Source organism: Primulina huaijiensis, chromosome 6 (genome assembly GCF_012295235.1).
Source record: "Primulina huaijiensis isolate GDHJ02 chromosome 6, ASM1229523v2, whole genome shotgun sequence".
In the NCBI taxonomy this organism is placed as follows: domain Eukaryota; kingdom Viridiplantae; phylum Streptophyta; class Magnoliopsida; order Lamiales; family Gesneriaceae; genus Primulina; species Primulina huaijiensis.
Genome location: NC_133311.1, coordinates 12,352,672 through 12,367,039, shown reverse-complemented (window position 1 = coordinate 12,367,039; position 14,368 = coordinate 12,352,672). Strand labels below are relative to the sequence as shown.

Below are 14,368 nucleotides of genomic sequence, written 5' to 3'. Positions count from 1 at the left end.
ATTTATGATAAAAATACAATATCTTAGAAATCCTAATTGTGGTATTTAATTCGTTGCATATTTTGGACAGAGTAAAACTCCTTATTATCGAGATAAAGAAAGATTTGATTTTCTTATAGATAGACATTATCTTTCCAAAGTTGGACTTTGTTTTATTTTAGAATTTTAGTTTTTGAATCATCTATCTTCTCTCATATAGCATAATACAAGAATTTTAGTGGCTATCTCTATAATTCTAAAATTAATTGTTTGGAAATAATCTCCCGTTTTCTATGGATTCAACCTTACTCACCATTACATTCTTTATATTTTGGAAGTAGGAATTTAAATATAGTAGATCGATGACAGCACATCATTATGAAATAATTCGATATAATTAACTTAAATTATTATTTAATGTCAATGACATATCAATTTAGCATGTAAAATATCCAAAAGTGTAAAGTGATCATTAAGAGTTCCAACACAGGCAGTGTGATAAGTCCTGGTTGGGGTGGGCTGTTGCAAAAATTTGTAAAACCAAAATTTTTTAGTGGAATCCTTCCTGAAAAAGAAGAAGGGTGACATATGAATTTTATTTCCGAACATCCAAAACCATGTGTTTTTACCTTCTTCAATTTCTTACATTTTGAACTGTTTCTTGTTAACTAGCTAGCCAACCGGTTGTAGCTATCATTAGAAATTATGAACCGTCTTCCGCACTTTTTAAGTGGTTCACATTTCTAACCATTCGAGAAAAGTTTCAACCACCTAAAAACGCTTAAAAAAATTTTAAAAACGTTCAATTTTTTTTAAAGAGTTTATTCACCCCCACTTCAAAACTCTTTTCCGATCCCAAAAATTATTATTATTATTTTTGTATTTATCATTTATTAAATAATGATATATAATTTAAATTATTATTGTAAATTATTTATTATAGTAGTTATTAGCATTATTTTCCATTTTATTATCTAATTTTAGTATGTGAAGTTAAGAAATATCAATTTAGACATTAAGTTTACACTTATTATTTATTTTGTTAATCTTAAATTTAAAATGTACATATATTAAATTTTGAAAAATAAAATATTATTTGGTTTTGTTAATTTTATTATTATTAATAATTTCTTTTATTGTTATTATAATTAATTAATATTATTTTTAAAATTGTAGTTAATATTTTAATATTGTAATGCCCCGGATTCTACGACTGTCCTCACTGTACCAATACGAGTCTTTCTAGCGTGCTTATTTTCTCACTCACACGCACCCTAGGAAACTTCTCAGGAGATCACTCATCCCAAAATTGCCCCAAGTCAAGCACACTTAACTTTGGAGTTCTTATGTGTTGAGATACCGAAAAGAAGATGCAGCTTATTGATATGAGTAGTACATATCAAATCTTTTAAGCCCTCTTCAACTGTGCAGTCCATTACATTGAACAGTTTCGGAATCCCTCTCCTTCCGGTTTAAGATCGGTTCATTCATGTTCCCTCCGTTTAGAAGCCTGCTAGGAACCGCTCATTGTCCGTGCAACCTCATGGCACCAGCAATCACCCCCGCCCTCTTCGGCCCCGGGCCTCACAAATATCAATAACTTTATTTAATAATTTCAATGCCTCGCCTGTTGTGGACATGGGCGGAGCCACCCTTGGGTTAGGGTGGGTTTCAACCCCACCTATTTTTTTTTAAAAATAGTATTTTTAAATTTTTTTCAGCACATATTAAAAATAGAACAAATTTTTTTATAATTTATATTTTTTTATATTTTTTTTAGTCTCATGTTTTAAAATTAAAAATAAAACAACTCCCACAAATCATATTCATTATTGTGCATTGGTTGGTTTATTGTCGTATGTTCTGAAATTGAAACTTTGAGATAAAAGTCTGACGACTCTAAAATTATGTTGAATATTTAGTTGTGATTATTCGAGTTGAAATAATATTGTCTTATGATGTATATGAATTTTAGAGTTTGGATTTTTACTCTAAAAATCTATTGTTGCATATTTTTGGAATAATAATCAATTGGTTGAAATGTTTGATTATTATTGATATGCAATTATTATTGGGCTTGTTTTGTTATTTTTTTATTTTTAATAACCGAAAATTTAATAAGCATGAAATTTGAAAAATAATTATTTGTTGTAAATTTTTGGGAATATTGAATTTTTCTAGTTAAGTAACTCAGGGAATGAAGAAAATAAAAACTCTCAAGTTATTTTTAAATCAAAAGAGCATATATCAACAAATAACGGGCGAACATCAATTGCAGTTTATGAGTGAACAAAATATCGATTTCAACCAAAATAACAGACCGAAATGAATTAATTTGAAAATTTGGTTGAGTGTTGAGGTACAATAATTGTCCCTACTAGGTAGAGCGATCGAAACATGACGCTTGGACTGCTGTACGATTTAAAATAATTGAGTTACGTCATTACCACCAACTATAACTTTTGGTAAAGTGGCAAGCGTTTGGTCCTACAATCGGTTTATTCGAAAGTTCGGTTTAAATTTTTTAAAATATAGGTTAATTCAGTTCGATTTAAGTTTTAGACAATAGTACTATACTTAAAAATATTTTTTTAATAAATAAATTTAAATTTATTTAATCCAATTATTATATTGCATTTTTTTTTAAAACATGATTATTTTTTTAAAAAAATTCTAAAATTTCGGTTAATTTTGTTACTGACCGAAATAATCGATTTTTCGGTTTGGTTTGTTAGGTTTTCGTATTAAAGTTCGGTCGGTTCGGTTTGTCTTCGGTTCGATTTTAACTAAACCTATTACTGTCTAACACATGATGCAGCCGGTCTCAAGTACTTATAAATCATGGCTTCGCCTCTGGTTGTAGAGACGAGGCACTGAAAGGCGGGGGGGCAACATTTTAAAAAAAATTATTTGTCTAGTCTCTCTCTTTTATATGCCACGGGCGGGGCAACGGATGGTATATTTTTTTTGTTTGTCATTTAATTTTTACGGTAGTTTGATAAATCATATAAAAAAATATTATATTTTGATAAAATATTTAGAAAATTACAATAATCTGATAAAAATCCAGAGATGATTATTAAGTAATTCATGACTGAATATATGTCAGGTCACGATTAGGACTTAGATTCTGAGATGTATAGACTCACATGTACCAATATGCAATATTATTTACAAAATATGATGAAATTGTACATTTACTTGTACCTTACTTGACTGGGTACGTACTTTTGCGTAGCTTGCTTTGCTATTAGATATTTATTATTGTCATGTTACATAACATGGCATTCTTATCTCAAGAATTGAAGCTAGAAAGTTTGAGATGTTAGCCTTATATAAAAATACTAAAATTTACCAGAGATTGGAAAATATATGACTAAAATTGAAATTTGACAACATAGATGACCAAACTCACAAATAAGGTGAATGTTAAGGACCAAAATTATAATTTTTCCTAACAATTTTAATCCTCGAGATCTAACCGAAAACTCCTCAGCCCTACTTTATTTGACTCTTGTTATCGTTGTATTAGCGATAGATGCATAAACTGAGTATCTTGGGTATGTGATATTTGGTATATGCCTGTCTGGTATGATATATTTGATATGTGATGTGAGTGATAAAAAAATTTGATAGATATATATAATTTAATTATATATAGTTTAGTAAATACGTGGTGTTTGGCGTGTAAGTTGATTTTGAGTTGAACAGTCAATTATGATTTTATCAATCATACCACACAGTACTTTGGGATAACCACAACCCACTAGCCAGATGGTTATATGTTACATCTGGAGTTCTACTTCCGACGTGTTTTGTAAAAGATGTTTGCGCTAACATCTGGTACGAAACAAAAAAATATTGATGAACCTCGCATAATTTGATTTTTTATTCAGATGTTTGCGCAAGCATATTGTTTAAAAAAATACCAGAAGTAGAACTCCGAGTTAGCATAGAATCACCCCCACTAGCCTTTCTGAGTAAAATATTTTTTAGATTTTTTGTTTTTAAAAATTATGGACATTTAACAATATAATAAATGTTTTTACACTTGATAGTATTGTGAAAACTAAAATATGTACCATATATATGCTAACTTGTAAAATTTAATTTTCCATTGAATGAAATTTCCAGTAGTTCTTTATTTAGGGTCTACCTGACTTTATTCCTATAATTAACTTGCCTGTGTATCTATTATATGATAACAATGTCAAGAATTACAAAATTTTATCTTAGCACTTTTTTTTTTGAAATTATTTGATCTATATCAAATGGTCCTCGTACATTCTTATATGCATTGTCCACAGAAAAATCAAGGATTCACAATATGTAAGACTAAATATGGATTATTGATGTATCGGGGGTTGTCCGATCGAGTTGGTGGAATAGTTAAGCATTTGGCAAATGATTAAAAGTTTGATTTACCCTACCAATACTTTTTCAAGGAAACCTGTCGCACATAGTTTATCTAGTGCATTTTAATTGTCTAGCATAGTTTGCAGAGCCTTGAGGTTTACTCAATATATACCGAATGGTATCAACTGCGAGTTTCATCGTTAAAAAAAATAGATTATTATATACACTTGGATAATACCTTGTACATCATTCTTATAGATTATACAATATAAATCATGTCTATATAATTTGGGGTTCTATATATATATATATATAATAATTATCAAATACGAACTCCAAATTCTTTGCCCAATTGGTGAATCAAACTAAATGTATGACCCATGATAGCACTTGTTTGCCATGCCTAAACTAAATCACAACCACACAATGAGCTAAAAACTTTTCCACAAATCTCAACGAATCATCAAAAGCAACACAAACGAATTATTGATCAAATAATGCATTATGATGTGTATAATTGCATGAATAAGGGGTCATGAATAATTTGGTGAATCGTTTTGGACAATTTTATTTTTTGAAAAAAATCATAATTTTCATAATCGATGCCCCATCTTCACGTGCTCATTCTCCAAAGGCACATACATGACAGATACTATAGGTTTATGTTAGATTATAAATCATCCTAAGTTTTGGTAATGACATTTACATCATTGAGTAGTTTCAGGACTCCAGCTCCTAATTTCTTTGTATTACATGATTTCCAGTCGTTGGACAACTCTAGCGGCTCATCATAGTATCAAGAGTTCAAGCTACAGAACGTCAGGAGATCATCTCAAGAATCTGCTTCAAACTGTACTACTAAAATGCTCTATATATAACCGTTCAAGTCTAATCGGTCAGAGTTTAGCATATCAAAATCGATACTTTAACTTCAACCATTCATATACTATCAGTTAAATAATCAAAGCACAAGTATCCTACCAACTCTCGATTGATATATTATTTCTCGAAGTGTCTAAAGTCAAATCAACTTATTCAGAAGCTAAGCCGCAAAAGCAAAGAAGCATTAGCATTTAATGTTGTATACAATGATTGAAAGAGAGAAGGTCATTCTGTCAGGAGTTAGTACATATATTATTTGAAAGCATTTTCGACCGTTGAAACTTACTATAAATGTGTAGACTTAAGACAGAATAAAAATACAGCAATTTCATAATCTGCATTATTCAAAGATCTTCTAGCACTGTCAAGCTGCTCGTATTAGCACACACATATCAGATTGTATCAGATCATCTAAGGATCAATTTTTGCTTCCCTTCCAACTTAAGTCGTCAAATATAACTGTTGGATTGTATTGTTGTTTCTGATGAAGTGAGGGTTTTAAACAACCATAAGTTATCGTGTGATCATTAAGAGTTTAGATTTAGGCAGTGATTAGTCCTAATCGAAGTACATTGTTACAATTGATTGGTTGTATGCTTTAAATAAGAAGCTTATCAAAGAATCAGTACGATATCTTGACAGTGGATGCTCTATAAGTAATCAATCAGAACGGACCAATAATAACTTTTTGAGAACACACCAAGAGTAAGTTGCGGGTAAGGGTAAAATTATCTACGACAAGATAACTGTTAAAAATAGCTGTTTGTTGAGAGACTTTGTTACAACTTGATTAGTTATAGTCAATCATATGACAATGTTTATTATGTTGTTTTTCACAGGCACACGTGCTATTAAATCATCAAATGTGGATATTATGCTAACCGGGTTAATAGAATTAAATACCTATAAAGTTAGTTGCAATAATGATAAAATTTTTGCTCATACAAGTTTTGTTGAAATACATGGTAATAAAAATTGGTTATGGCATAAGCGACTCAATCACTTAAACTTCAATTTATTGATAATTTAAAAAGAATTTTTTTTCTTGAGGTTGCCTAACATTGAGTTTACCAAAATAAGGTTTGTTCTGCATGTCCATCAAGAAAGCATATCAGATCAACATTCAAGGACAAGGGAAGCAACTCAATGACTCGATGCTTGGAAATTCTTCATATTGAATTATTTGGTCCAATACTCGTGACACACTTAGGTGAAATAAGTATACCTAGTAATCATTGATGACCTTTCAAGATTTACATGGTTCATTTTCTTGAGTTCTAAAGATCAGACCATTGCCCAACTTTTAAAGATCTTAAAGAGATTTAGAAATGAATTTCGGTGGTGGATAAGATAAGGAATGACAAAGGAACTGAATTTACCAACAATCTCATTTCAACCTATATGGATGAAAATAGAACCAAACATGCCTTTTCTCTGCAAGATTGCCTCAACAAAATGGTGTCATAGAGAGAAGAAATAGAAAACTAAAAAAAAGTGCAGGGACGATGTTGCCGAAGGTGTTGACAACACCCTCTACTGCAGCATCATTGGTAGACATTTGTATTTGGCTGCTAGTCGTCCCGATATCATGTTTAGTGTCTGTTTGTGTGTTAGCTGTCAAGCAAATCTGAAGATCATGCACTTAAAAGCTTTTAAGCGTATCCTACGATACATAGCAGAAACCATAGATTTAGGATTGTGGTACACTCAAGAAACCAACACCAACTTAGTGGGATTTTCTGATGCTGATTGAGTTGGGGATTTAGATGATAGAAAGAGCACTATGTGAGGATGTTTCAACTTTGGAAATAACTTAGTTTCATGGTATAATAGAAAGCAAAGATGTGTGTCACCCTCAACTGCTGAATTTGAATATGTGGCAGTTGGAAGTTGTTGTTCCCAACTTCTATGGATGAATTAAATGGTAGAAGATCATGGCCTTAAGAGTGAAACTCTCATCGTGTACTATGATAATTCAAGCGCAATTAACATTTCAAAAAACCCAGTACAACATTCTCAAACAAAACACGTTGATATTTATTCAAGATTCAGTATAGAAAGGTTTCATCCGTATAGAACTTGTTGAGACTAATAACCAATTGACAGACACATTCACAAAAATATTAAAATTCTAGAGATTCTCCAATCTTAGAAAATTTCTCAGCATGTGTACATTTTGATCACTCACGGATGTTTCCTTGGATGTCACAATATCTAGGACAACAGCTAGCATGCATGTTTATTTTTAGGAAACTAGGTATTTTTCATTTTCATTCATTTTGTTATACGTGATGTTTGCACTGTGCTGGCTAATTTTTTATCTTTTTCAATTTCTCAGTTCTATTTGAAACGACACATTTGGTCATGATATGTGCTCTAACTAAGTTACAAAGTATTTGAGGGATGTTCATGTACTCGATGATCTTGTCCTATGTGAAAAATAACTTGAAAAGATTGAACAATTAAATAAAAATAATAATAAAATTAAGATTTTTCTGTATCAGAGGCAAAAGCTATCTAAAAAAGTTCAATGAAGACTTCTCTTTTAGTGTGGGAGCTACCTCTTCTGAATAAAAAAAACAGAAATCACCTTAGAGAAGTCTAAGGAAGACCGTTCTTCTAGTGTGGGAGCTACAACTTCTGTATATATATGGTTGAATAGCCTTTGTGTGTGCAGAAAAATCAAAATTCTTTTTGAGAATTGGAAGTGTTGTCAGGAGATGTTGCTAACATCAGTGAAAACATCCCATTTGTGTACACATCACATTCACCTTATCATGTTTCTATTATGTTTTATTTTGTTTTTAGGCATAATTAGGTAATGCATATACATAGAATTGTGAATATTTTCCTAGCAAGTTATAAGGTTTTCCCAACAAAGTTCAGAGGGTGAAAAACTTTATTTGTTAGAAATCAAATATTTATGATTTCTGATAGTTCAGTGGTGTTAAGCCGGCTAGAATTTTAAATCTGGAAATTATTTTGGAATAAATTGTGATGAATTATTTCCTTAAGTGTGCAAATATTTTCCTAAAAACTTCAAAATTTCACATGTTAGCCTTTTTACCGTTGGAAACTACTGCCCAATATGGTAGGATTTGAAGGGTTGTTCTTGATTTTGTTACCATTGAGTAGATTGTGACTATCTTGTTGTCTATTAATTCTCATTATTCCATATTTTAATCATAGAATTCTTGAAATTTTTCTCTCGAACTGCATTTTTTTCGTCCGGATACTCTCAGCTAAAATTTCTTGAGAGTTTCATAAAATGTTTCAAAATCCTCTAATGGCAAGACATGGTTTTGATCATTTCGATGGGTCACAAAGAAGATGTTGCCCCTATTGAGACAACACCCATAGAAAAGAATCCCGCTCTGGCACTAGAGATTGTTCCTGTTGAGGAAATACCTCTTCCCCTCGAGACAATCGATTAGGTGAACCTAAGAATAAGATTAATGTTGAAAACTTGCCTAACTTTTCTGTAGTGAACCAGGTGTTTCCTCCACTGCCTCAAGTTCGTCGGTCAAAGAGATAAGCAGGATACAATAAGGATTTCACTCCGTCCAAGAGATTTCGACACAAAGGCGAATAATCTACAAGACCAGCATTGATTGACTCAGAATACACTTCTGGTGATGATTCAGAGGACACTGACTATGAATTTGTGGCTAGGAAAAAGACTGCTCCTACTCCCACAAGCAGCTCCACTGAGGAGATGAAGATAATTCCTCATCCGCTGAAGCAAAAGAGGTTCCAGAGGAACTGAGTTTCTCTGACGAAAAGGATGTTTCTCTCGCACGGTTTTTGGTAAATCTGAAAAAGGAAAAGGCCTCTACCTCTATGGCTACTGCTGATAAGTCTGACGATGAACCTGACACTAAGATGGAATAAGAGTTTGCTGTTGAAAAGCTTAATTCCTATGAGAGTTTTTCTTCTTCCTCTACTGAAGAAGAATTCGTAGCTACTAAATATGTTGATGTTGGAAGCAAAGATGTTGACCTGGATGCTGAGGACACTCCGAACAACACAGACTATGATTTGGACAAGACCTCCAGTACAATGTTCTGTACCATAAAGGCTCTTGCTCAATGGCCAGTATACGCAAATCGTGAGTTTATTGAGGAGAAGAATGTGGACATTGATGCCTTTCGAAGGCACAATCTAGTGAATTTTCTCAAACTTCGAGGGGTATTTTCTATTGTTTCTACAGTGCTACCATACTGTCGAAAGCCAGTTCTTGAGTTTTATACTAATCTCTCACCTGGAGTAGGTGATGAGAGGTCCGACAAGTTTGGAAGGGTGTTTGTTCGCAACAAGGTGTACGACTTTAATCATGTAGTCATCAACTCCTACTAAATACTCCTACTGATGTAGATGATGTACCTCATCAAAATATTCACTAGGTCACTTCGGTGTTAATAGGAGGTTTGATAACATAGTTTCCAGGACACTGGGTCACCTTTCTACAGCAAATCTAACATATTTTTATTATGTACTTCACAAGGTTGCTATACACAATTGGACTCCTTCATCCAAGTCCACATTGGTGACAAAATTACAGGCTCTAACTTTATTTTCCATTGGGAATCATACTTCCAATTTTGGAAAACTGGTTTTTAAGATCGTGCTTCAATTTGCTGAATGAGGATTCAAAGCTTCCAAACTCTCCTTCCCTTCATTGATTTTTGGAATTCTTGAATCTCAAGGATTCATCAAAGACATTGATGAGCATTCGTCAGATGTCATTGAGTTGATGAGGATTGTCCTTGCTCTACTTAAGGGAAACATGAAGATAAACCTACCTTGGTCTGCCTCCGGTGTGGTACCTGATGTTTCCGACACGACCCAAGGATTCTCACAACATTTCCTCCTCCACTGATTATGTCATGATCTCTACAACCGCCATCCAAGCTCAGCTTGATCATGCTCTGGCCGAAATCATTCAAACAAAGGCCGATTTGGTTTACTATGAAAATTTTGTTGCTGATCATAGACTGATGCTGGAAGTGGCTGTCCATTCTGGACAAAAGAGGGAGAAGATTAAATTGTTGTCACACAAACTGATGAATCTGTACCATCGAGGGCAAAAGATGATTGTGTTGAAGAAGAAGTTGCAGAAGCTGCTGACACTGAATGTCTTCAATTATCTAATTTCATTTGTTCTATAATTTGCCTATTATTTTCACGCTTATGATGTTTTAGGTCTTAAGTAGTTGTTATTAATTCTCTGCTTTTATCATATAAATTGATTAATGTTTCCTCTTTGTATTGACAACATTGCTAGCACTCATGCTAACATGATCAAATTCAGAGGGATATATGTTCTCAAATTCAAGATGAGCTAAATGGAGTTAACATGGAAAGACGTGTTTGTGTATATTTTGTCCAGAAAGGCAAAAAAGAGGAGATTGAAAAGAAAAATAATTATCGAATTCCAAGATATAATTTATTCCTTAAAATTATCTTTCCTTATTGATAGTATTTTGTTAAATAATTGATTAAGAGTTTTGCTTTACTAACTTTTATAAAGATTGACTCTTGATTTAATTTGATATACTTAAAAAATTTTATTTCCTTGTACATTTTTATCTTACCATGATTTGTAGGTATCTAATTAAGGAAACAAATCTAGAGAAAAACAGGAACATAATGATCATATTCTACGAGAAAGATATATAGAAGCGAGGATATAGAGAAAATAATCAAGTCACAGAGCGTCGTTGTTTTAACATGTTGTCGTGGTTGTTGGAAACATACGAAGACAACACTTCTGAAAGTGTTGATTGAAGAATTTGTTTTGTTTGCTATAATTTTCGGCACATCGTTTTTCATTCATTGGTTTTGTTTTATGTTTGGTTATTTGTTTTAGGATGCAATTTTTTCTTTAACGTGTTAAGCAAGATATTTTTTCATAGAATCACTAGTATCGATTTTGTAAACTCAAATTGTTTTTCTGGTGATAATTTTGCCCTGAAACATCGCCCAAATATTTATACTTGTGCATAATTATCTCTGAGTTATTTTTATTTAAATTATTTATCTGTGTGATATATTATTCTGCTGCGTGTTGTCAATAGGTGTTATAACATCAGTGACAACATTGATATCTGATACACGCAACGTTGCCGTTTATGTTAAATAGAAATTCCAGCAATAATTATATTAAAATATTATATAGTTTATATTCATAACAAAAACTATCCTAAATTGAGCATTTATTATGGAAAAATAGAATTGACTGTGAAAATATATAATTACGTAACAAAATTTCATGATTTACATGATAAATAAACAAATCTCGAGAGCCAAAATTTAACATAAAATTTAATGTAGTCTTGCTGGCACCACCTCCATTACACCAATCGCAGCGAATCAAGATTCCATTGGAGGAACCCAAACACCACCAATTATTGATCATATTCTCCAAATAACCCTCGGTACTCTTGCAGGCATCATCTCCATCTTTTCTTCTCCAGCCCACTGCCCATTTTCTCCAATTTTTAACCCTAAATCTGCAGAAATTTCCATGTTATAATTATCAAGAAAGCAGCAAAAATGATCCATTTACGCCATTTTACCGTCCCACTATCCACTCTCTTCTTCATCTGCTGGTTTCTAAGTGTTGCCACGGGCAATCAGATATCAGAAGATTCATCCATTTATGATATTCTTAATCTTTATGGGCTGCCCATGGGGCTATTCCCCAAAGGGGTGAGAAATTTCAACTTTGATAAGTCCGGGAAATTCCAAGTTTACTTAGATCAAGCTTGTAATGCCAAGTTCGAGAATGAATTGCACTACGAAATGAATGTTTCGGGCGTTTTGAGCTACGGACAGATCAATGGGCTATCTGGGATGACGGCCCAAGATTTGTTCTTGTGGTTTCCGGTGATTGAAATCCGGGTCGATATTCCCAGCTCAGGGTTGATTTATTTTGATGTTGGTGTCGTTTCTAAGAAATTTTCGTTATCTTTGTTTGAAACTCCGAGGGATTGTTTGGCAGTTTTAAGCTCTGATCTTCAAAATGAAAGGAATACTATGCAGACTGTTTCCAAGGTTGATCAATAATCATAATATTTTATCACGATTTACTGTTAGTGTTCTTGATTTCCTTTTTCTTTTTTGTTCTGTATATGTTTCTTTTTCCTGATTTTTTATTCTGGGGTTTTTGGTAATGAACTAAATTGTGAGTTGGAAAATGATCGTTTGCAGTGTAGTGGGTCCTTTTATGTTTGCAATTGTTAAGGATATTTGAGCTGGAAACCGAATGTTGTTGCGGGTTCAATCATGAATTAGCCTACGTTTTGAATTATGTATAATAAGTTGCTAAAAAGTTAGATCTTTTGCCTATTGTGGTCGTTTCTGAACCTTCGATTAAAAGTGCTACACTTTATTGACAATCTAAGAAAATTTGATATGGTGCATAGTATGTGAAAAGGTGTTTCTTTTCATTTAATATTTGATTCCATACTATGGTTCTGAGGCTGCTGATTGGATGTACGTTACTTTAACTTGTTGAAAGTTAAACTGTGAGATAGCTCTTTGAATCGAATGCCATTTACCCAGACTGCATAGGTAGTTACTTGCTAATGTAGGATTTTATTCTCTGCAATGCCATCAATCAAATACTTCCTTGATTCATTTTCTGTTTGGTTACTAACCAAGGAGCTGTCGGATGTGTTTGTTATCAGATTTTACACAAGACCGAGCTTGATCAGGGAAATGTTTTTAGGGCAGCCTTATAGATTCTGTACAAGAGGCAGGGAGATGCACAATTGCTCAATCATGTTATAGAGTATCATTCTTGTTTGTAAGGGCCTTCAGATGATCTGGTTTAGCAATCATAGTTCTTCGTTCTAGAGTGCTTGTTTGTGATTGCGTTTATGGTGCTGTGTCCGAAATTAGCTGTGCTTGGTTTTTGTTCCTGATACATTCAGCAAAATTTAACTGTTTTGGAGGAACTAAGGGGAACACAGAAATCTTTCTCGGTCAAGGAGACAGAGGAGATGATGATACACATGACATTCAATGTGAGGAATCAGGTGATAGATTTGCTCAAGTTTGTTACTTTTTTACATTTGTTATAAATATGTAAATAAGAATGATCATTGAATTGATCTCTTTTTGCAGTATAAATGTTAGATTATGAGTCATGTATATACATACCTTTCTTATGGAGGGATGAAGTCTCAAAGTTTTGTATAATTGTATCATATGCCCACACAGTTTCGATGTATAAAGTATTCAGCTGATTGGGATTTTACATTTAACACAAAAAAATGTAACTTACCTTAACACAAAAAAATAAAATTTTGAGTCTTAGTTGTGCAATACCCTCTCCTACAGATATTGTTGCATTTACGAACTGAAGAACCCCCAAAATGAGAAATCCAGAATAAGAAAATACAGAAGCAAAGAGTAGTAGCGATAGGTGTTTGAGTATTATTTTGGGTTGGCTTTATTTTTTGATATTATTTGTCAAGAAAATTTAAAATATCTTTTTGAATATATTTGGAGACAAAGAGACAATCGAACAAGATAACTGTTTGAATATGTTTTGTGACGTGCTGATTATACGATGAAGATATTGAATGACATTATCTTGAAAGATCTAGTGCAAGATTTGAAAAGAGAATGTTTATCTCGGATATGTTGGGTTTTTCTATATAAAATAGTGTTAATTCATTTTGAAGATTTCTGAGTATGGTCATATGTGGTCGAGAGAGGCCATGAACTATAAATGTTATATTATTTTGAGAGAGTATCAGTTGTTGTGACCGAAGTTTTCGTGAATAAAAACGAAATTGTCCATCCTATGTCACGACATCTGCTGAGACAAGCTACTGAGAGTTCCAATTTATCATTATGTTTTGCGAGCATTTCAATTGCTAGTGGTACACGCACATTCGGAGCTTCATGATTCATTCCTCAGGAGAAGAAGCTGACGTTTCGAGAGAGAACAATTCACAATTTCGAAAAAAGTTCGATCAAGGGGGAGTTGAAGATGGGTGGTACTCCCCAAGTGAAGTATACTGAATGTGTTTGTCATAGAGACATTATTAGAAAATAGGGAGTTTTTTTATTTGAATAAATCTTTGTATGATTGTAATAGTTTATATTTAGTGGATTTGTTTGATTGTTGGGCCTGGAC

General features: G+C 32.8%; 1 protein-coding gene across 1 annotated transcript; it reads left to right on the top strand.

The window, feature by feature from the left end:
* The first annotated feature begins 11,599 nt into the window (after positions 1 to 11,599).
* Positions 11,600 to 13,480, top strand: LOC140979519 (uncharacterized protein At5g01610-like). Its single transcript, XM_073444945.1, has 2 exons — positions 11,600 to 12,273; positions 12,909 to 13,480. The coding sequence occupies exons 1-2, from the start codon at positions 11,773 to 11,775 to the stop codon at positions 12,960 to 12,962; spliced, it is 555 nt and encodes a 184-aa protein (XP_073301046.1). The 5' UTR covers positions 11,600 to 11,772; the 3' UTR covers positions 12,963 to 13,480.
* Positions 13,481 to 14,368: the final 888 nt, after the last annotated feature.